Here is a 20,651-nt window from a genome sequence, read left to right on the forward strand (position 1 = left end):
AGTGCGTCACACCAATCGAAGCTAAACTCGCAGCAGAATGGTTTCGCGGCTGGATGTTTTCGCAGCGGCATGCCGGACAGCCATGGTTAGGTTTACGTTTTTTTTTTCCTACCTAAATCGTGATTGAAGAAGGGTTAAGGTTTAATATGAGCTGGACTTAGTGGCTGACGCAGTGCAATGCAGGATGTTTTCGTGGTAGGGAATAGACCCTCACTAAGTGAATATAGTAGTTCATTCGCAAATTGAATAGTGGTTTTTATTTGTTTTATTTTATTTTATTTTATTTTTATTTCTATTTTTTTTTTTTTTTTTTTTTTTTTTTTTTTTTTTTGCCTATTCGAACATACTGCGCAGTCAAATTGAGATACTTTGAGATACTTTGAAGGAGACTAGTATTCCTAGATCCCTTAGAATTCAGGGAATCTGCCAGCTTGGCCAGATATCTGTAAGCCCAAATATAACTAACTACTACCTCTTATACTACTTACAAAGCACAAAGCACAAAGCACAAAGCACAAAGCACAAAGCACAAAGCACAAAGCACAAAGCACAAAGCATCAAAGCACAAAGCATCAAAGCATCAAAGCACAAAGCATCAAAGAAACTGATCGACATAGAACCTCACCTACTCAGCTCGTTTGCAATATTACTCCATCCGGAGGTTTGCGAGTTCCCTAGTACTACGATCTCCAAATCACTCACCACTGACTGCAAGCATAGGCATTTTTGACTTTGGTGTCACTCTTTGTGCTGGTAGTAACCTACACCTATCGTGCATATCGCGCAACACAACAGGGCCGGCCAGACCCCATCCAGGGAGCCTCTTGTTCTTGGAGGTCCTTTTGTACCGTGGGGTAATTTGAGCTGGGGAAGTCACACAATGGTCCTCTTCATTCATACTTAAGTAAGTGTCGGTAAGTGCCCACGTAAGGCTAACTCTTTCAAACAACCAAACCCCGTTTTACCTTAATCGAATTGCGTGTTTTTCCATCATGCAGCTCTGCTATTCGAAGCAAAGGTTGAAGGCTGCTGACGGGAAGAAGATATATAACGATGCAGACTCTAAGTCTACCGCTGTGCTCGCGACCAAGATCGACATAGGCTCAGAGCCCGACATGACCACCAGTGCAAGAAGGTCACTGGCTGAATGCCTTCATCGCGAACTCTATTCGGAAACCATCCACAACAAGATGTATACCGGCAACGCAGAAGGCCTTGTACTAGCCGGGGAAAACGCAAGAGTACCTATACTGGAGTCCAAGATCGACGGTTTGCAGGAACAGATCAGGGACTTGGACTCCCGTTTCAGCAAACTTCAGAGCGAATTCGATCAACTTAGAGACCAGGGAGATGTCCGGTTCACTGTTGGTTATGCCGATATAAGGAACAGGTTTCTCTCGACATACCGGAGAGACTTCATGGTCATTAAACCGGACGAGGTCAGGGAGGTCAGGGAGATCATTAATAAAGGGAACAGCGCCGCTCACAACGGATCCTTCAAGGCGGACGCTATGCTATACCGTCCAGAGGGCTTTTCTGACGGATATGACCGGCATATCCCACCGCGCACCGATCGGGACACCTTCGAGCGCCTTTATGGTGTCGACCCAAGCGTGGCTGAGAAGATAGGTAAGCCTCACATTCTCCAGATTTTCTTTAGTTTTAGTTTTGCTTAACAAAGGCTGACGTTACCTGTGTCCAGTTTACAGGCAGACAATTGAGTTGCTAGAGAGACACGCGACGGTGTGCGCTTCGGCTAGATACCAACCGACTGACATGTTCGAGGAGAAGTTTAAAAGGTTCATACGCGCTTTGAAAGATACAGACTACGCTCGTGATTACCTGGATATTCAATCAGACCAGGTCTTAGAGCTCCTATCCGCACACCAAGAGTTCCGGGCGGCCAGTGAGGGGATCCGATGGATCTCGCAAGACACAAAAGAACATTCCTGAACGGTAACTTAGTGTCTGTTCTTACTTTTTTAAGTTTGATTTTAGAGTCTTCCTTCCTACTGGTCTTCTTCAAGGAAATCTTTAGTGTTTAGCTTAGCGAGAATTTAGTCTTTCGGTCGCGGCCCAGGCCTTAAATCTTATTCTATCTCATCTAATCCGACCTTTATTCGCATTTCTTACTCTCTTTATCAGATATTACAGAATTCATATTATGATGTTAGAGAATCTGACCCAATCTTTTTTCCTTCTGAGTTTGAAAAATTCCATACACTTTGTAAGGGAGATGCAGCTAACTCAGGATTTCTTGGATTCATATATATATATATATATATATTTTTTTTTTCGAATTAGATTAGTCTGGGCCTCAGTACTTGAGCTATTCTAATTGGAAAATTTATACAGTTGATCAATACTTTCTCAATTTCAAGATTTCCATTATCCTCAATAACAATAATAACTCTAATAATTATATTATAGATTTTCAGGTTAAGAGTCTCGGGGGCTGGATACACTCATTATGGAAAAAGGAAGTATCCGGCTCCGGGGGTTGCTGTCTTCGGGAGTTTACGGGTGCCACGGTACTACCTAGATTATATACTAGTTACTAGTAGGTATGCTTGGTATGGGCTTAGAGATGTGGTATTACCCACTTGTTGTTTGGTTCACATTCTTGATTTGAGTTGTACCGTTAAGTTCGTAGTATACTCAGTGCGCCCTGAGATAAAATAAGTAGTAGGTACTGTAGTACCTGGTAGGTATGGCTGAATGATAGAATAAATGCGGCAACTATCCTGACAGGTTGAAATGTCAGGACATCAGTACTAGGAAATGTGATAAACATCCCTCCTCACTTCACTCAGAAGGCAGAAATCAATAACCCACTGCCTCAGCAGCCTTCAACGCCACCACAAACCGAGACACCAGCTCCTCCGTATCCTCCACCCCCACACTAACGCGAAGCAAATCCGGAGGTACCCCAAATTCTCCCGCCCAATCCAACTCCCAGTAATGAGCTAGAAGAACATACGGTGAAGTCAAGGTGAAATTCGTACCAAGACTCGGTCCCTTGGCAGTTTCAATGCGATCATAAAACGCAATTGCGTGCTCTTTCTTATGGAAGACGAAAGATATCAGACCACCATATCCGCCGTCTGGAGTGCGACAGTCATCATAGAATTGCTTCGTTGAAGGATTATACTTGGGATAGTAGACGTCCTTGACGAGGGGATGGGATTTGAGCAGGTCACAGATGGCTTCCGCGGTGTGGTTGATTTTCTTAATCCGCTTGATGAAGTCGCGGCTGTTGCGCTCCATGAATATTATGTCTTCGGCCCAGTAGTTGTTGTTTCCTTCATGATCTGCTTCATAGGCTTTCTTTAAAGAATTGTAGTATCTGCCTTGGGGATTTAGGATAGCGCTGCCACCCATCACATTGCAGTCTCCTGAAAATATCTTGGTGAGGCTGCTTACGACTATGTCTGCGTAGGGGAGGACATGGACGTTGATGGATGTCCCGATCGTGTCGTCCACCACCACGGCAAAGTCGTATGCCTCAGCTAGCTTTCTGATCCGTTTGAGGTCGGGGGTATTTAAAAGAGGGTTTCCGGGGAATTCGCAGAAGAGGGCTAAATATCTTTCTCCGGCTTGGAGGCGAGCTTCCAGGTCATCCAGGTCTTCTGATGAGCCGTGTCCGTAGAAGATGCAGCCAGGGCCGAATTTTTGTAGGATTTTGAGTGTGTCCACGTATGGGAAGCCAAAGGATATACTTTTCCTCTGCCCTCTGGATTGTAGTAGCATTCGGTGGGTGTTGAAGATGGCGTTCATTCCACAGGGGTAGAGATACACATCGTCGGGGGTCACGCCGTGCGAGCTAGAGGTCTTCTCGGGGCTACTCGGTTTGACAGCTGCGAGATTCACTTCATCTGTCAAAGGTCCAGCTATGCGTCGACGGAGGGAGACCTTGGCGTTGTTGATTAAAGATATATCGAGATTCCGACCGAACCGCTCTTCCAGGAACTGTGTGCTTTCTTGGATCTCTGCTGCATTACTATTCCTTTTTGGGCTGACCTTGTTGTCTAACAGGGAGGGAGTATTGTCAATAGACGCTCTCTGATATCTCTTGGGGCCTTTTTTCTGGTTCATCACTGGCTGCGGTAACGCCGCAGCCACAAGCTTGCCGTCGGAGAAGAGTGAGTGGCAGAACTCGGCACGTCTGCTGGAGATTCCGTCACCAGAGTGTTGCCAATACTGCTTCGCTACTGGGAAGAGGTCGCTGTGATAGATCACCGCTGATATCGAGGGAGAGATCTTCGCTATGATCTCTGAAGTCTCTTCCTCGATATGAAGAACCATATCTACCACCTCGACATCTCCAGTGAGGCTGGGCTCTCCTTTCGCCTTGATGAAGTCGCGACATCTTTGTGCAGATGTGGTGGACGGAAACAACATGGCCTTCTGGTTTGGGTTTCCATATCTCGCAATGATAGCATCCGCGAATGCATCGATGGATTTGTGAATGAAGAATCTGACCGACATTAGTTTCAATGATGTAGACATTATCTTATGTATTGATTTTAAACAGTACCGTGGATAACCCGTTGTCAATTTGTCCCAGATTTGCTTATCACCTTCCTCGTAACCCACATTGTCCGCCCATGTGGGTAGGGACATGCTCACAGCCTATGGAAGTGTTAGTTAGTGTCGTTGACTGGCAAGCTTGCATGCTTAACTCGCACAAGTTCATGCAAGCTTGGATAACTTACATGGGATGTGAGAGATGGAATAGAGTCACCAAGTTCTATGACTGACATTTTGGTACTGATTATTGAAGTGGATGAATTTCCTGCAATGATTGTTACTATGGGTTGAGTGTTTGGTAACTTGGACTACGGTAGTTAACTAGTTAACTATCCGCGCAATGAGGGTTGAGTCATAAACGGGAAGGTCGGGATTGCGGGATGCTGCGGCAAGACACTTATTTTCCTAATCGGGAGAATCAATTATGGGGAGAGAAAGTACGTGTAACACGGATGATATTCATGCCTTTGCTGATGGTGATTCTACTTTCTACATGAAGAGTATTCAGATCTCACAGGTGGTTCAATGCGGGATAGGAAGGACTCCGCCTCTTCACCGTTGATCTCGCATCACAAAGATGGGAAGAGGTTTCCAAGCTAGAAGTGCCTTGATGCATCAAGGGTACCAGGGGAGAGATGCTTCAATCGATAATATAATTGAGGAACCTTGGATGACTTGACACCTGATGATTCCATTACTTAATTAGCTAAGTGTGAGTACCCTCAAAAACCGAGGATCGCGCATCGGCCCTCTTCCCTATCGTTATCAGGCGGTGGCTATTGCAGATGACACGCTAAGGCATGAGAGTGGGGGCTTAGTGCTGAGGCCACAGCCAGTAAGAAATAAAATGATGTGATATCAGCCGAAGCTTGTTAATGGATCCTGCGTCAGATACGGAGTATGCCATTAATTCATACCAGACACTGCGAAAGCGTTGTAGCTGTTCTTCTCCTATCCATGATCCAAGGCAGCAAGAATATGACTGACAAGAGATTGATAATGAAGAATGACTGCCTCAGGCGGTTATCCTGACTAAGCTGCATGTTATCAGATGCATTTCTTGAGGCGATCCAAGGTTCAATCCGGGGCAGAATTCGTCCGGATCCAAAGATCGAAGGTCCACCGCTATCGGCAATATGACCGTCAAATTATTCCCTGCTCTTAACACCGCTTCCTCCGGCTGCTCCAATTTCCCGGCCCCTCGCTTGCACCTCCGGCTTCTGTCCAGCCTCTCACTACCGGAGTCTTTAGACAATGGGTAGTGTCCTTTCGACCCGTGCTCTATAACTGCCCTCCCCACCCCTCGTCATCCTCCAATGCTGCCGCGCAGTCTCCAGAAAGCTCTCGCTTGGTTATGACGAAATCGTGGACAGCCCATGAGTGAGCTTGTCTGTCCGTTGCAGACTACAATTTGACCGATGGAGCATCTCGCTGCCATCGTGCCCGCGGCCGTGGTGCCTCTAGCAATTCAAGGCGGGGCTGGCGCGATTGCTTATACGCCGGACCCTGGTCTGGTACAGAGGTGGGTTCATATGAAGCATGACAATGAAAATCAGTCGGGCTAACTGGTAGGTGTTCTAGGGAATTATGGCAATATCGGACTCGGAAAGCATCGGCGTTTGTTGGAGCCGGCAACCTGCATCTGGCGGCAATACTGGCATCATGGATTGTGGTGCTGTTGTCGATATGTCTGCGCTACATCCGTTCCTACCGGAATAAATCACGATCTCCCAAGACTACCCCGCATGATCAATCTGAAATCGTGATATCTCTGCCGTTTGCGTTTGCACATCTGGCTGTCGCTATTGCGGCCTGTTGTCTGGCTTGGGTCGACGTACACAATGGCAAGAATTGGAAACGGTCTGCTCTGCTCTCGTACGTGGTGTTGCTGGGTATTGGCCGGCTCTGCAGCAAGAGATATGACTACCGATGCCATCTGTATTGGCATATGAATGCAATGGCGACAACGGCCCTCATTTTGGCAGTGGTGCAGGATATAGTGCCCATGATGGTGATTGGAGCTACCTATAGGCCAACCTCTTTGGGAGTTGCTATTGTGGCCTGTTTGGCTGCGGTTGTGGCCATCGCAGCGGCTACACCGCGCCCACGACGCTCGGTTATTCCTGACGCAGAGACGGACGATCTAGCGGTTGAAGAGAAAGTTTCACCGGAAGAGACATGCTCCCTCTTTTCCTACTACTGCTCGTATGAGTGGATCACTCATGTGATCCTGCGAGGCTGTCAGAGGGATCTGACCTTGGATGACCTACCTCCATTGCCCTCGTACGATGAGCCATTGAAGTGGTTAGCAAAGATCAAAAAGCAGCGGCTGAAAGGTGGCAAGACCTTCCGCACGCTGTGTCGCATGCTCAAAACGGAAATCAAAACCATGATGTTTTGGGCTGCCCTCACGGCCGTGGTGGACTTCCTCGCTCCGTATTCCATGTTGCGCCTATTGGCCTATCTGGAGAATCCCAGCAGCGCAGTGCTCCATCCTGCATTGTGGATCGCGCTCCTGTTTGCCGGTCCAGCGACGCGCTCGCTCTGCTACCAACAGTATATCTTCACGGCAACTCGGCTTTTGGTTCGGGTGAATGTGTCACTCGTCCAAGAGCTCTATCAGACCGCGATGCGCTCCTACATCTATGATGATTCTGTGGGCCATTCTTCAGGCAAACATGCCAAGTCGCGACACCGGGCCGAGTCCAAGGGTGCCTCCAAGTCAAGCCAGGCCAATCTGACCAGCTTGATGTCTTACGATGTTGACGCTATTTACAATTCGCGTGATATCTTTTATATAGCCACCGCAGGTCCAATCTCGACTACATTGGCTCTGGTGTTTCTCTATCAGATGCTAGGGTGGCCATCATTGTTTGGTGTTCTCATGCTGCTGTGTTTGTCACCGCTCCCTGCGCTGGCGTCGCGGAAAGTATCTCGCATCCAACGGACCGTTATGCAGGCGACGGATGCTCGGCTGTCCAAGATCTCCGAGTACTTGGCCTCCATCCGCACTTTGAAATATTTTGGATGGGAACATGCCGCGATGAGCAACATTAACGACGTTCGCCGTGTCGAGCAGCGCCACCTCTGGAGACGCAGCGTATTCGTGGCCCTCATCTCTATGGGCGGCGAGCTGCTGCCGCTGCTCAGTCTTCTAGTCATGTTTTCTGTTTATATATTGTTCACTGATCTTCCTTTGCGGGCACCTGTTGCCTTTACCTCTTTATCCATCATGGAAACACTGCGGGTTCAGTTCATCTGGTTGTCCAATATCAGCCGCTATACTGCGCAAGGATCAGAGTCGCTGCGTCGTGTCGACCGCTTCTTCGACACAGCGAGCGAGATTAAGCGGCATCCAGATGGCCCGTTGGAGTTCAAGGAAGCAACCTTTCGACGCACCCCAATTGCTGCCTTCAGGCTGCAAGACCTTACTCTCCGCTTCAAGCCCAACGCTCTCAATGTGGTGACGGGCCCAACTGGCTGCGGAAAGACATCCCTCCTCCTGTCATTTCTGGGCGAGACAGTGTTGGAATCAGGAACTGCTACTTGCCCGCGCGATGTAGCGTATGTTCCACAGGCACCGTGGCTTCAGAACGACACAATCCGCCAGAACATCGTATTCTATAGCCCGTTTGATGAAGCACGCTACGCCATGGCCATCGAAGCCAGCGGTCTGACCCAAGACCTGCAGCAGCTTCCGGCAGGCGACCTGACCATGGTAGGAGAGCGAGGAACCTCGCTTTCGGGCGGTCAAAAGCAGCGAGTGTCTTTGGCAAGGGCGCTGTATTCGCCCTCGAATACGTTGCTGTTTGATGACATCTTCTCCGCACTCGACACCCACACCACCAGTCTCGTCTATGACAAATGCTTCCGTAGCGGGTTACTCAAGGACCGCACGGTTGTTCTAATCACCCACTATCCAGCTGCCTTGCAGGACGCCGACTTGGTGATCCGCCTGGAGCATGGCAGGATTGTCCCCGCTCGGGCTATCTCCAAAGCTACACAGTCTCTCATGTCCTCCCGATGCACCACACCGGGCACTGATACGGACTCTTCAGTGTCGGAGAGTAATATCCGCGTGGCAGAGGAAACTCTGGAATCACCGTCGGAGCCTCCGCCTATTGCTTCTGGCGGAAAACAACAGCCCGCGGAGGAGCGCATAGCTAAGGAAACGTCCGCCACGGGGCGAGTGCCTCGCACGTTAGGTAAGTGAGCCAACGACATCAGATGGTTTGTGGGGTTTGCTAACAAATCAGCGCTTCGTTACATGATGCTATTCGGCGGCGCTTCTTACGTTCCGCTGGTTGTGATCGCAACTATCTCCGTGCAGTTCGCCTACTTTGCCATTACATACTGGCTATCCATCTGGACTGGAGCGTACGACAAATACGAGCATCCCAACACACTGTTCTACCTGGGGATATACGCGGCGTGTATTATAACATTCTTGACCTTGCAGTTGTGCAACAATCTCATCTATCAGTACGGCAGCTGGGTGGCTGCCAAAAAGACGCACCACCGGCTGGTGACGGCCGTGCTGTCTGCACCGATCGCCTGGTTCGACCAGAATCCGATCGGGCGCGCTATCAACCGTTTCGGAAATGACACACGGTCTCTGGATACTGTTCTTGTTGAGTGGCTGCGCATGTCCATCGAAAATACACTACGGTTTCTGCTTCGAATTGCCAGTGTCGCTTCCATCATGCCCATTTTTGCTCTCCCGGCAGCCGTCATTTGCGCTGCAGGGTTCGTCATCGGAGAGATGTACACCCGCGCTCAGGTGTCAATCAAGCGGCTAACATCAATCAACTATTCGCCCGTTTTCTCCCACTTTACCGACTCATTGTCAGGACTGAGCGTGATCCGAGCTCGGCATGGCATGGACCAGGTGTTCCAGAACCTACTGGCCGAGAAGCTGGCCGTTCATGCCCGCTCATCCGAGGCACAGTACAACTGCAACCGCTGGGTTTCGGTCCGGACAGACTTCTGCGCCGCTTCTGTGGCAGCCGCAGCCGGCTGCGTAGCATACTTCTGGTCCGGATCAGCAGGTCTGGTGGGATTTTCCCTGACGAATGCCATCGGGCTCAGCCAGACGATTCTAACACTAGTCCGGACACTCAATGAGCTCGAGGTGGAGCTGAACTCCTTCCAACGAATGACAGAGTACGGCGACATCGAGCCAGAGGAGAAGCTCGAAACAGAAGAGCAACGCAAAGCCGATGCTCTACCCGCCAGCTGGCCCACCTCTGGCCGGGTCGAGTTCACCAACGTCACTGCCCGCTACCAACCTGACGGGCCGGACGTACTCCGCAAAGTATCCTTCGTTGCGCATCCAGGCGAGCGCGTTGGCATCGTCGGCCGGACCGGCAGCGGCAAATCCACCCTGGGGCTATCCCTGCTCCGCTTCGTTGACATCGTCGACGGCAGCGTGACCATCGATGGAGTCAACATTAACCAGATCCGTCTGAACCGGCTACGCACTAACGTGACGTTGATTCCGCAAGAGCCGGTGCTCTTCTCCGGCGACGTGCAGTCCAACCTCGATCCGTTCGGCGAGTCCAGCGAGAGCGAGCTGCGCGCGGCGCTGTCGGCGTGCACGACGGTCCATGTGCCTGGCGAGGGCGAGGGTGAGAGTAGGACAATGCGGCCGCTAGCGCTGGACACGCCGGTTGCTGCGAACGGAGAGAACTTTAGCCAGGGTCAGCGACAGGTTCTGAGCTTGGCTCGGGCAATGTGTCGGCGGTCAAAGGTGGTGTTGCTGGATGAGGCGACGGCGTCGGTGGACCACGAAACAGATTCACATATGCAAAAGGTATTGCGGACTATGTTTGCAGATTGCACGATCATAGCGATTGCGCATCGATTAAGGACAATTATGGACTATGATCGGGTGTTGGTCATGGCTGATGGGGAAATTATCGAGTGCGTCAAACAGAACCCTGTGTCCTCGTCATGGAAAGTTGAACTAACTGACTACGATAGGAATGATTCACCGGCGCGACTGGTCGCGAAAAAGGGCGTGTTTTGGGAGATGGTGCGGAATACGGGGGAGTACGAGGAACTGATCGAGATGATGGAGAGTAAATAGTGCATAGATGTATATGGTTAGTATATGAGTATGGCAGCAATGATTCATGATACAATACATATAAGAGAAATGCTGTATGAAGTGATTGGCGACCTCTTATAGCATATTTGGCACCGTTCTTTTTATGAGACGATATGGCCGAGCGGTCTAAGGCGATAGACTAGAAATCTATTCTCTTCGGAGGCGTCGGTTCAAATCCGACTGTCGTCGTTTTTGTTTTTCCCTTGAATTTTTGGCCTTAGAGATAGGGTTTTAATCATGTGTAGTAATTTTTATTGTTGTCACCTGCACTGTTTGTGGTTGTTGTGGTTAAGCAATCGATGCTTCTATATCCGAATGTACACTGTCAGTGACTTTTATCAGAATGAAAGAAGATTTCGCCACTGCAGGACAACATTACCAGATCAGGCAATATGATTTTATGTGCTTTAGGAGCGCTCAACCTACTATCTAGAGTACCTGACAGTTTGATCGGCCAGCCCTTCACCCCAACCTGCAGTGCCAGCGCTAATGCACAGCAAATCCCGACCAGCGGAGGGACATTGTCGATTACACTTATTACCATCTCTGACGTGTTCATCATGCTGCTGATTGCTATAAGCTGTTCCTTGTTGCCTCGACATTGAACATGATTTGTTCTGCTCTTGTGTCAACGTGAAAATGATAAAGGAGACTCAGCAACATCATATAGGTATCATTCAGGGACAGAGGCAGGTTCCATCAAGTTGGGTACATAGTACTCATATCTAACAATCCAACCTTTTTTGAAACAGCAGGACAAGAACGACGAATGAATAGACAAAAGAAAAGTGTCCCCTCTTCCTCTCATCTACAGACTTGATCGAATCGCACGATCCCTCCGTCCAATCTCCACCGTAACACTCCCAATAGCACCGCCCGACTGATTCCAATACCCCGTTTCCACCCAGTAATCGTCGACAATCCTCTCCACGCGGAACTGGTTGCGCTTCGAGCCCCATGGACAGTCCCAGTAGATGTAAGCGACGCGGACATCCCCATTATACACATCAAAGCTTCCCTCGGTGCCGGAAGGCGAGTGTGCGCGGCCACATGCAAAGACGTTGAAGGAGCCGCCGGGAGGTGCTCTGAGCGCGTTGATGTCTGAGACGGGGATCTCGGCGCTCTTGTTGCCTTCTTTGTGAAATTTGCCCCTGGTGATGTGTCAGGAAAGAAAAGATGGCATGTATAGAATGGGGATATTGGGTTTTCTTTGGAACTTACCAGCCTAGCCAGGTATTTCTGACACTGAGGGTGTCGAAGGACAGGGAGTTGACGACGCGGATGTGGACCCATTGGGCTTCTGCTCTTTCGGCCATGGTTGTTGGGAGAAGGGGTTCTGATGTGAGTCTGTCTGTGGTAGAGGCAATTGATTGCTTTGGAGAGATGTCGACTGTAGAAGGTTTGCTTCTGGTAGATCTCTCTGTCCTGAGTGACAGGGAGGAGGGGGGTCTTTATATCGTCCTGATAGCTGCAAAGATCTGTGGTCTCCGACCCTCATCGTCATCATCCTTCAGCATAAGTTGAATGCATAATTGTCCGCTGCTGGCTGCGGTGTGTCTCAGAAATCATGTTCTAGATTCTGAATTCGGTTGAACCATTCCATTACGTACGGCACTAGCAGATGTAGCAGGGATCGAGCAGCTCATGATTTCTCATTTTCAAACCCCGAGTCTTCCTGTACTTTGAACATACAAGAACACCATAAAACGCCAGGAAGAAGTACACAGGAGAAATCCACCGATGTAACCCTACAGCAGTATGAAGTGGGGATAGATCTCAAACTGAAGCGCAAGCTGAGCAATCAGCAATGAGGGGAACGGGCTTGCGCGCTGTTCAGCTCATGCATCCCTGACGGCATGCATTTGCCACTACAAACGCCGGAGAAGAGCAGTTCCCGAGCAGTCAAAGTGGATAGACTATTTTTGGAAGCAGACTGGTCCATTATTGTCCGAATGCCTCCTTGATCATTCGAGTCAATTCACTGACTTCATCCATATTATGGCCCCGCTTCATGCGACAGACCCCGGCATAAGTATAGTAGCTCTTTCGGAGTCACCGATAACGAATCAGACCTCAACTGCAAGTCTGGACACCAGCTTGGATAGTTACACCCTGGATTCTTTACATCCTCGACGCACCTACAGTTGTGGTCTTCTCGACCTATGCTCCACCGAATGCACAGCTCTTATTGTCACTCGATCGATGTCAACTCCTCTAAAAGAAAATGCCTCATATGGAGAACTGGATGATGCAGATTGCCACCACGAAGTTGCACTCTGGAGGACATCCATCGGGGTCTGTCGTGAATGACGTGATATCTGTATAGAGCTGAGAATTGCTCGTACACTGGTGCTTCAGCATATAAAGACACCCAGTACTTGGTCGGAATGACAATACAACTCACCAGTCAACTTTCAGCATTATCTCCCTGACATTCCTACCGCATTACTTGGTCAAAGTATCCATATAGCTCAAGATGGCCGAACTCGTTCCGTATTTCGATGGGATGCAGCAGGGGCAGGGGTAAGAGTTTTATGTCTTTCCTCCGTTGCGTTATGACTGCGGAGTTTGCTGATATACTGGACGATTTAACCTTCATCCAGTTACAATACGTACCTGCAACAAATTGGCGTCGCAGATGCTGTCACTATCACTCCTGGTCAACCAGAGTCCGACACTTACGACTTATTCTACTGGAGTGAGAGAATCGATGACTACACGTCAGTACATCCTGTTCTTTCTTGACAGTGTAATGCTGACATTTCCTTTCGTGCTGCTCAGCAAACTCGCGCAGTCTTTGGAGATAACCGCAGGTGCTGCTATTTCCGGCTGGGGACAGTCCTCTCAGATCGATGCTGGATATCTTGGTCGGCTAAGGTGACTACATCTGTCCTGTCTCGCTTATGTAGTGGTCAGATTTGGCTAATGAGTACTTTTTAATCGAATCCAGTTTCGAAAACAGTACGGTTACATATCAGGTCCAGGTGTCATCCAGGCAACAAGCATCGATTGGGAACTCGTATTCCTTCAATCAGATTAGCACTGATACCCCAAATGAATTGTACGGAGATCGCTTTATTGCGGGTAAGATAGTCCACTCAGTCTATATTCGACTAGTAATCTGGTAAATGCTAATATGGCTGCGGTTAGACTTCATCCGAGGTGGCCAATACTTTGCCCGCGTCTCCATTTCCTCGGTCAACAAATCCACCAGTCAAGAGATTAGACAGGCGTAGGTTACGAATCAGTCCATTCAGTTTTTCTGCTGCTGTCTAACACTAGAGCTAGATCCGAGGTGGCTTTCTCCATGTACGGAGTCACCGGCTCCGTCACGAACGAAGTGAGAAGTGCCGTGGAGACAATCAACAGACATTCTCGTGTCACCGTCTGGATCCATACCTCTGGAGGCGGAGGCCGGGCTGGAGTCATCCATGCCGAGCCTCACGACGGTGAAGACTCGCCTCTCTTTGCGATCAAGGAAGGCGCGGATAATTTTTACCAGGAGTTGAGGGAGGGGAAGCATAGATACAGACGATTGTGAGTTGACCCTCCCACTTTGCTTCTCTCCAGTGATAAGATACTTACGTCGAGGTAGTGCGCTCCTATGGAGATACACCAACGTGCCGAATTTCAACAATACATTCACGCCTTTCGACTACACCGTTGCAAACCAGAGGGTAAGGCATGCACTGCTTGGTTCTGGATATGTCACGAAACTGACAGGACCAGAGCTGGTACCTCTTTGAAGACTTTACACAGTACGATGCATACCTTGAGCTCGTCAGGAAGAGTACGGCCTACATATAATATCACCGCCGGGAATATCCTACTAACCATACTTCTATGTCCAGTTCCCGTACAAAAGTTCATCAACGGCAGAGAGCAACAAGCCGAACTGTACGAAGAAGGGGCAAACATACTTTCCGTAATCCGCACCAAAGTGAGACTGCACATCCAGAGACACTTATCAGTATAGCTATCATCATCACTGACCAAAGGAACAACAGGTCCAAGCAATCAACGAAAACCCAGAAGAAATCAACTCACCCATCTCATACCCTATCCCAGAGGATTACAGGAAACTTATCCTAGTAAGTTAGCAAGCATTTCACCCATACGCCTTTATCCATACCAGCTACTAATCTATCTTCCCCCCCAAAAAAGCTGGCCATTAGAACCGTAACCATGATAGCTCAAGAAAGAACCCTCGACAACGGCAGCTTCAGTGATAGTAAGCTTGCTTCACTTCAAACCCTCCCCTACTTTATACCTGGAAATGTTTCAATGCCTAACAATATATAAACAATTCTGCAGTTGCACTCCCCACTCTCCTAGGAAACGCAAAAACCCTCTTCAGATTCCAAACATACGACTTCGACACCGGATTCGGAAACACGGTCGTTTCCTTCGGAAGACAAGGCACATCATTCATATGTCTAAGTGGCCAGCGCGTCTCCGACGGATATCAGGAAGAGAGCGTCTTCTGGGCATTTGAAGATCCCCTAGAGGAAGTCTCGGAACAACCGGTCTATGTGGCTAGTATGCGAACGAGGGATTTGCTCCTTTTGAGTCGGACGGATCCGGGTCCTAGACCTTTGTTTACGTTTTATGCGAAGAGTAGTTGGTAGTAGGTAGTATTGCATTGGTTGGTTTTGAAAAGGGTGCGAAGGTGGGAGGGTTGATGTTATCATCATTATCTAGTCTGTTTTCGTTGTATAGGCTCGGTTGTTGGTTTACTGCTACTACTAGGCTAGTATAACTAACAAGGGTATAGTGTAGCTAAGCCTAACAAACTCTATATCCGTCAACAGACATAATAATGCAGATCCGGCTAAATGTGAATAGGCTGTAAATTCCCCATAGTATGTATGTATTATTCTAAATAATAATGCACAAGTGATGATGACGTATTCGCTTACTATCAATCAATCAATCATTTAATTCTTAGACTTATACAACATATCCAAGTATTAGTTAAGAAGAGTCTACTCCTTCCCAGGCCACTTCAACACCACCACCTCCTCACCCTCCAAGACAACCTTGACCCTAACCTTCCTCTCCAGATTCAGTCCCAGCTCAAATGTCCCCGGGAACAACACCCAGTCACCATCCTCATTCACCCTCGCCAAGCTCCCCAACTCAACGGGGACCCTCAACTCCCGCGTCTCCCCGGCCTTCACCTCCCCAAGTCGGTCCCATCCGACGAGCCACTTGCGCGGATACGGTGCCGGGCCTGCGTCCGATGTATTCGCGAAGACCATCGCAGTGTAATCGGACTCCACCTTGCCAGTGTTTTTGATACTAGCGGTGAAGTTCAGCACGGGCAGCTGGGTAATAGACGCCAGCTCGTCATGTGTCTGGGAGGTGATGTCCTGAATGTTGAGTTTAATTTCCTTGGTAGTAGAGTTGCCAGCAGTCGATTCTTCGAACGTCGTGTAGAACAGTCCATGGCCGAACTCGTACACGGCTTCCCCAGTGTACCATTTATACGTCTGACCGGGGTTATCACCTTCCGGGCGGAGATTCATATCCGTCGCCGGGAACTCCTCCGCGTAGCTGGCCGGATACTGCGTAGTCACGAGTCTTCCCGCCGGGTTCTTCTTGCCCGTGATGATATCCCTCAATGCATAGCCGCCAGATTGGCCGGGGTATCCGCCCCACAGCAATGCAGAAACGTTGGTGTTGTTCTTGAGGGACGAGGAATCGACCTGTCCGCCGCCCATTTGGAGCACGACCAGTGGCTTGTTTCCGGCTGTCGAGGCAAGTTTCTGGATCAGTTCCAGCTGGTTGCCCGGCCATGCGATGCTCTCGCGATCCAATGCCTCCGCTTCAAGGGTATTATCGATTCCGCCGGCGTAGATGATCACGTCGGCGGACTGTGCGGCTGCTAGTGCGGCAGCGAAGCCAGTGGTGTTCGTCGAGGAGATACCTGTGCCTTCGGCGAAGTTGACTTTGTATCCTGCTTCTTCGAAGGCGGCGCGGGGGCTAATCAGGTAGGGGGCGTTGCCGTAGTAGTTACCCAGGAGTTGGGTGGTGGCGTTGGCCCAGGGGCCGATGAGGGCCACGGTGGTGTTGGATGGCGGATAGGCTTTCTCTGTGAGAGGGAGGATGTTGTCATTGTTCTTGAGGAGGACGATGCCCTGCACCGCGGCTTGGTAGGAGATGTTCCATGCGTCCGTTTCGAGGACGTCGGACCAGGTGAGGTCGCGGTAGGGGTTGCTCGTGGTATTGGCAGAGTCGAAGTATCCAGCCTGCACGAGGGTCGTGTACAGACGGATCACACCCTGCTCGATATCGTCACGGGAGAGACCACCGGCAGCGACGGACTCGTTCAGGTGCCATTGGTAGGTCACGCCGCAGTCGATGTCGGTGCCGGCGAGGATGGCCTCGGCGGCGGCGGCAGCCTGGGAGGAGGCGTAGCCGTGGGGATTGTAGATGTTGTAGACCGCGTCGCAGTCACTAGAGACGTAGCCGTGGGGAACGAAGCCGAAGGTATCGCGGAGGAGGGTCTGGAGGAAGTAGTTGTCTGCGCAGGCGGGGACGCCGTTGACGGCGTTGTAGGCGCACATGACGCTGTGGACTTTCGCGTCGCGGGCGGCGACGTGGAACTGGGGCGTGTAGTATTCAGACAGGTCTTGCTGGGTGATGTTCATGTCGTTGCCCAGGCGAGAGTGGTTGTGCCAGTTCTCGATGTCGTAGCCAGCGTAGTGCTTAGCTGTGGCGGCGAGTTTGAGGTTGGTGTCTGGGTCAGGGCCCTGGATACCCGTGATGTATTCGTAGGCATAGACGGCAGCGAGGGAGACGTCTTCACCGGGGGTTTCTTGTCCACGACCCCAGACAGGGTGCCGGAAGGTGTTAATGTTGGGGGCGTAGACATCGAGGCCGTAGCGACCGGCGTTGTTGAAAGCGCGACCTTGGGTGGAGATGATGGAGGCGATTTGGTGGATGAGGGTGCGATTGAGGGCGGCGGTGGTCAGGATGGGCTGAGGGAAGGATGTTGCCCAATTGTAGGCCCCTGAGTCGCTGAAATTCGCGCGGTCGAGGCCATGGAGAGCTTCACTCCAGACTTGGTATGGAGGGAGACCGAGTCGGGACACGCCAACACCGGTGTTGCCGGTGTTAGCGATCAGCTCGTCCAGCGTGAAGAGCGAGATGAGCGATGCTGCCCGGTCGTAGGGAGTGGCGGACTCGTCGCAGATGAGGTGGCTGCGCAGGGGACCATTCTGGCAGTCGGGGAAGCTCAGTGGGATAGTCTCAAGACAGAAGGGATACAAGTCCGGGTTGGCTTCGACGTTGTAGTCGACGTAGCTGGTGTTGGCTTGGGCCAGAGCTTGGGGAAGAGCCAGAGCCAGCAGAGCAGCGGCAGTGGCAGCCATGGGACGAGACATTGAGGGCGCCATGGTTGAGCCTGTCTGTGGGGATAGAAGGATTATTGGGAAAGAATCCGGGGAAGATTTATAGAATTTGCGGAGTTGCGGAGATACGCCGATTGACTTCATTTTGCGGGGGTTTAGCCTGAATGATTTTAGCCGGCAGTGGGAAAGAACTTGGAAGGGTTGCATTTAGCAATTAAACAAGACCAACATTAGCATTGTTCTTCTAATCCGAGAGCTGCTCAGGCACCGGGTAAATGATTCTCTGCTATGGCGTGACGTCGCTTGGGAAATATGAAGCCATCCCCGTCCGAATGGGGTAAAAGTAGTCGATGGACTGATCCTTTACTCCAACACATTCACCGCATCTCCTCGCAACAGCTCGCCCAGAACTCCAGCCACATCTTCCACCTCCTCTAGGTTCAACACCACTTCCTCAATCTTCCGTTGTCTCTCCTCTGAAATCACCCCCTTCGTCACAGCCCGCCACTTCTCCAACACCTCCTCATTCGTGACGCCGGGATGGACTCCCTTCGGCGCCTTCAATAAGGTTTCCAAGACCTCTCCATCCTCAAACGTGACCTTGACACTTTGTGCCCACGTATTATCCAGCTCCTTGACCTCCCTGCACTCCACTAAATCAATCACCTTCCACAGCTCCTCGCGGTTCAACATGCTTGGCGCAAACTGCCCCGGAACAATCTCCCCATCCACAACCTGCAACGCTACCGCGTACGGTATACTCATCTGCGCCGCCGTGACTGTCGCCGGCTTCTCCGGTGCCCAGCCACCCTTCTTCATCGCGGCTCTTGCCATCCCTGCCTCAATCTTGACGATCTTCTTCCACTCGCTCATCTTAGGATGCTTCGCCTGCAGCTCCCGAACACAGTCCACCGTGCAGTGTGTCACCGCACACAACGCATGCAGCTTCTGCTTGATCTTCTTGATCTGCCACACCTCGCCTAATCCTTTGCAAATCTCCTCAGGGTGATACTTGGGCTCCGTCTCCGCCCCAAGCGTGAACATCTTCAGGAAGCCACCATACTCGCGATCGAAGATCTCTTTGATTCCCGTGAACCCCTGCTTTGCGAGATACGTTGCGAGCACACCACTGCGTGATGCGAACCCATGCTGCATGCGCTTCACCATGCTCTCAAACTGCGCCGACATGAGTCCGCAGGCTTGCGTGCACGCCATGCCCAGGGCATCCTCAATCTGCGCGGCGGGGAGATTCAGCAGCTTAGATACAGCTGCGGCAGAAGCGGCAGGGCCGAAGATAGCGCCCGAGTGCCATCCAATGGTGAGCATGTGCGTTCCACCCAGGGCGTAGCCTACGCGGGGACCAGTCTCGCAGCCGGCGACTGTGGCGGTTATGAAGTCCTTCCCGCTGATAGGGCGAGTCGAGCTACCCTGCTCCTGTTCTGCAGCAGCGAGGATGGCTGGGACAATGACGGACATGGCGTGCATGGGGGCTTCGATGTGGATGTCGTCGAGGTCAAAGCCTTGTATGAAGGTGCTATTGAGGAGGGCGGCGGCGTTGGGGGGGAGGGTCTGTTGCCAGTCAGTATTGGTTTGTTACTATTGATCGTCTAATCAGAGAGAAAAGCATACCTCATTCCATCCAATTACGGTACATTTCCCCTCTCCCTCAATGGCACTGATGGCATCATGGGCTTTGACAGACCAGGGGAGTTTTGCGCCCAACAGAGCACAGGCTAGTCCATCGAGAATGAGGTATTGGGCACGTTCGCGAATCTCGACGGGAATGGACTCTGGGGTGAGTCCTTCCAGCCAGTTGGATAGTGTGTGAGTTACGGGAGTGCCCGTAGTAGTAGTGGCCGGGGGCGCTGTGCCAGATGTCATTTTCGATTAAAAATTTATTAGTATCTTTGATTGGGAGGGTAGATGAAGGAAGATGATTGACGGAGAGTAAGTAAGGAGTAAAGGAAGAGGTAGATAATGACAGGAACAACAGAAGACTGCTTGGCAAGTGAGCAGTGGAAGTTTAGTCAATTATAATAACTAACTAGCCTTACAGGGAAAAAGATGAGCAATACCCAACAACAAAAAAGAAAGAAAGAGAAATAAAAGAGAAATTTACATTGTGTGCGTAGAGTACTTTTTTCTTCGGCAATCCCGATTGACATTCCATTTCTCGATACAAATTCTGCATGAATCCAAACTATGAGTTAAACTATAGTCTCCTAGTTAGTAGTAGGAGTTTTTTTCGGCACGGAGTTTGAATATTGCCCGGGTCGGCTGGATCGACTCATACTATCTGAGAGCTGATGATCCACTATATTAATTTAATCAATAAAAGCCCTGTAAGACTGACTGGTCACTATCGCCGATCGTTCATTGCTTGTTTGTTGTTGTCGGTATGCCGATCGCTGCAGCCCGACTGCACGCTAGTGAATGCTAATGATTGTATACGAGATGAGATAGTTTGGGGTGGAGCACGACCACCACCATCATGATCACCACCGCCATCTAACATCATAATGAGAATATCCAGGACTTGTGGGGTGGGGGAATAATGGAGAGTAATCATGGGAGATACTTTTACTGTAGTGCCACAAGTACCAATTTGGGAGGAGCAAATCTGGATGATCCCGTGTGTGTGTGTGTGTGTGTGTGTG

General features: G+C 50.3%; 8 protein-coding genes and 1 non-coding gene across 9 annotated transcripts; 4 read left to right on the plus strand and 5 right to left on the minus strand.

Annotated features, from left to right (window-relative positions):
- Positions 1–992: 992 nt before the first annotated feature.
- Positions 993–1,953, plus strand: ASPBRDRAFT_27561 (uncharacterized protein; the record flags this gene model as incomplete). Its single annotated transcript, XM_067622398.1, has 2 exons — positions 993–1,629; positions 1,703–1,953. 2 exons carry the CDS (start codon positions 993–995, stop codon positions 1,951–1,953), a joined length of 888 nt encoding a protein of 295 aa, XP_067481783.1.
- Positions 1,954–2,577: 624 nt separating this feature from the next.
- ASPBRDRAFT_63193 (uncharacterized protein) lies at positions 2,578–4,852 on the minus strand. The gene is made up of 3 exons (XM_067628412.1): positions 4,716–4,852; positions 4,538–4,632; positions 2,578–4,477 (listed from the first exon to the last, which is right to left on the minus strand). Exons 1-3 carry the CDS (start codon positions 4,761–4,763, stop codon positions 2,824–2,826), a joined length of 1,797 nt encoding a protein of 598 aa, XP_067481784.1. The 5' UTR covers positions 4,764–4,852; the 3' UTR covers positions 2,578–2,823.
- A 790-nt stretch (positions 4,853–5,642) lies between these two features.
- ASPBRDRAFT_39683 (putative ABC multidrug transporter) lies at positions 5,643–10,819 on the plus strand. Its single transcript, XM_067624190.1, has 4 exons — positions 5,643–6,052; positions 6,112–8,735; positions 8,787–10,452; positions 10,513–10,819. Exons 1-4 carry the CDS (start codon positions 5,949–5,951, stop codon positions 10,616–10,618), a joined length of 4,500 nt encoding a protein of 1,499 aa, XP_067481785.1. The 5' UTR covers positions 5,643–5,948; the 3' UTR covers positions 10,619–10,819.
- Positions 10,747–10,828, plus strand: ASPBRDRAFT_t65. The gene has a single exon. It is a non-coding gene; the product is annotated as a tRNA-Ser (tRNA).
- Positions 10,829–10,859: 31 nt separating this feature from the next.
- ASPBRDRAFT_452557 (uncharacterized protein) lies at positions 10,860–11,324 on the minus strand. Its single transcript, XM_067625356.1, has one exon. The coding sequence runs from the start codon at positions 11,199–11,201 to the stop codon at positions 10,965–10,967; it is 237 nt and encodes a 78-aa protein (XP_067481786.1). The 5' UTR covers positions 11,202–11,324; the 3' UTR covers positions 10,860–10,964.
- Positions 11,003–12,142, minus strand: ASPBRDRAFT_39684 (aegerolysin family protein). Its single transcript, XM_067624193.1, has 2 exons — positions 11,861–12,142; positions 11,003–11,790 (listed from the first exon to the last, which is right to left on the minus strand). Exons 1-2 carry the CDS (start codon positions 11,953–11,955, stop codon positions 11,448–11,450), a joined length of 438 nt encoding a protein of 145 aa, XP_067481787.1. The 5' UTR covers positions 11,956–12,142; the 3' UTR covers positions 11,003–11,447.
- A 499-nt stretch (positions 12,143–12,641) lies between these two features.
- Positions 12,642–15,751, plus strand: ASPBRDRAFT_39685 (uncharacterized protein). Its single transcript, XM_067624194.1, has 12 exons — positions 12,642–13,162; positions 13,243–13,359; positions 13,421–13,516; positions 13,590–13,723; positions 13,790–13,871; positions 13,928–14,176; positions 14,235–14,316; positions 14,369–14,429; positions 14,491–14,579; positions 14,647–14,730; positions 14,804–14,870; positions 14,954–15,751. The coding sequence occupies exons 1-12, from the start codon at positions 13,116–13,118 to the stop codon at positions 15,265–15,267; spliced, it is 1,422 nt and encodes a 473-aa protein (XP_067481788.1). The 5' UTR covers positions 12,642–13,115; the 3' UTR covers positions 15,268–15,751.
- xlnD (beta-xylosidase XylA) lies at positions 15,625–18,061 on the minus strand (the record flags this gene model as incomplete). The annotated part of the gene is made up of 1 exon (XM_067629196.1): positions 15,625–18,061. Exon 1 carries the CDS (start codon positions 18,037–18,039, stop codon positions 15,625–15,627), a length of 2,415 nt encoding a protein of 804 aa, XP_067481789.1. The 5' UTR covers positions 18,040–18,061.
- A 296-nt stretch (positions 18,062–18,357) lies between these two features.
- ASPBRDRAFT_193261 (MmgE/PrpD family protein) lies at positions 18,358–19,875 on the minus strand (the record flags this gene model as incomplete). Its single annotated transcript, XM_067620594.1, has 2 exons — positions 18,358–19,563; positions 19,624–19,875. 2 exons carry the CDS (start codon positions 19,873–19,875, stop codon positions 18,358–18,360), a joined length of 1,458 nt encoding a protein of 485 aa, XP_067481790.1.
- Between the last annotated feature and the right edge of the window lie 776 nt (positions 19,876–20,651).

Source organism: Aspergillus brasiliensis (assembly GCF_001889945.1).
Source record: "Aspergillus brasiliensis CBS 101740 unplaced genomic scaffold ASPBRscaffold_3, whole genome shotgun sequence".
Classification (NCBI taxonomy): domain Eukaryota; kingdom Fungi; phylum Ascomycota; class Eurotiomycetes; order Eurotiales; family Aspergillaceae; genus Aspergillus; species Aspergillus brasiliensis.

Excerpts from the sequence above, each read along its gene's own strand:
- ASPBRDRAFT_63193 (XM_067628412.1), bottom strand. The coding sequence starts at position 4,763 with ATGTCAGTCATAGAACTTGGTGACTCTATTCCATCTCTCACATCCCAT. Across the intron at positions 4,633-4,715 it reads TTCCATCTCTCACATCCCAT|GCTGTGAGCATGTCCCTACC; the intron begins GTAAGTTATCCA and ends ACACTTCCATAG. Across the intron at positions 4,478-4,537 it reads TTGACAACGGGTTATCCACG|ATTCTTCATTCACAAATCCA; the intron begins GTACTGTTTAAA and ends AATGTCGGTCAG.
- ASPBRDRAFT_39683 (XM_067624190.1), top strand. The coding sequence starts at position 5,949 with ATGGAGCATCTCGCTGCCATCGTGCCCGCGGCCGTGGTGCCTCTAGCA. Across the intron at positions 6,053-6,111 it reads GACCCTGGTCTGGTACAGAG|GGAATTATGGCAATATCGGA; the intron begins GTGGGTTCATAT and ends TAGGTGTTCTAG. Across the intron at positions 10,453-10,512 it reads GCTGATGGGGAAATTATCGA|GAATGATTCACCGGCGCGAC; the intron begins GTGCGTCAAACA and ends TGACTACGATAG.
- ASPBRDRAFT_452557 (XM_067625356.1), bottom strand. The coding sequence starts at position 11,201 with ATGATGAACACGTCAGAGATGGTAATAAGTGTAATCGACAATGTCCCT.
- ASPBRDRAFT_39684 (XM_067624193.1), bottom strand. The coding sequence starts at position 11,955 with ATGGCCGAAAGAGCAGAAGCCCAATGGGTCCACATCCGCGTCGTCAAC. Across the intron at positions 11,791-11,860 it reads AGAAATACCTGGCTAGGCTG|GGGCAAATTTCACAAAGAAG; the intron begins GTAAGTTCCAAA and ends ACACATCACCAG.
- ASPBRDRAFT_39685 (XM_067624194.1), top strand. The coding sequence starts at position 13,116 with ATGGCCGAACTCGTTCCGTATTTCGATGGGATGCAGCAGGGGCAGGG. Across the intron at positions 13,517-13,589 it reads GGATATCTTGGTCGGCTAAG|TTTCGAAAACAGTACGGTTA; the intron begins GTGACTACATCT and ends AATCGAATCCAG. Across the intron at positions 14,317-14,368 it reads ACACCGTTGCAAACCAGAGG|AGCTGGTACCTCTTTGAAGA; the intron begins GTAAGGCATGCA and ends TGACAGGACCAG.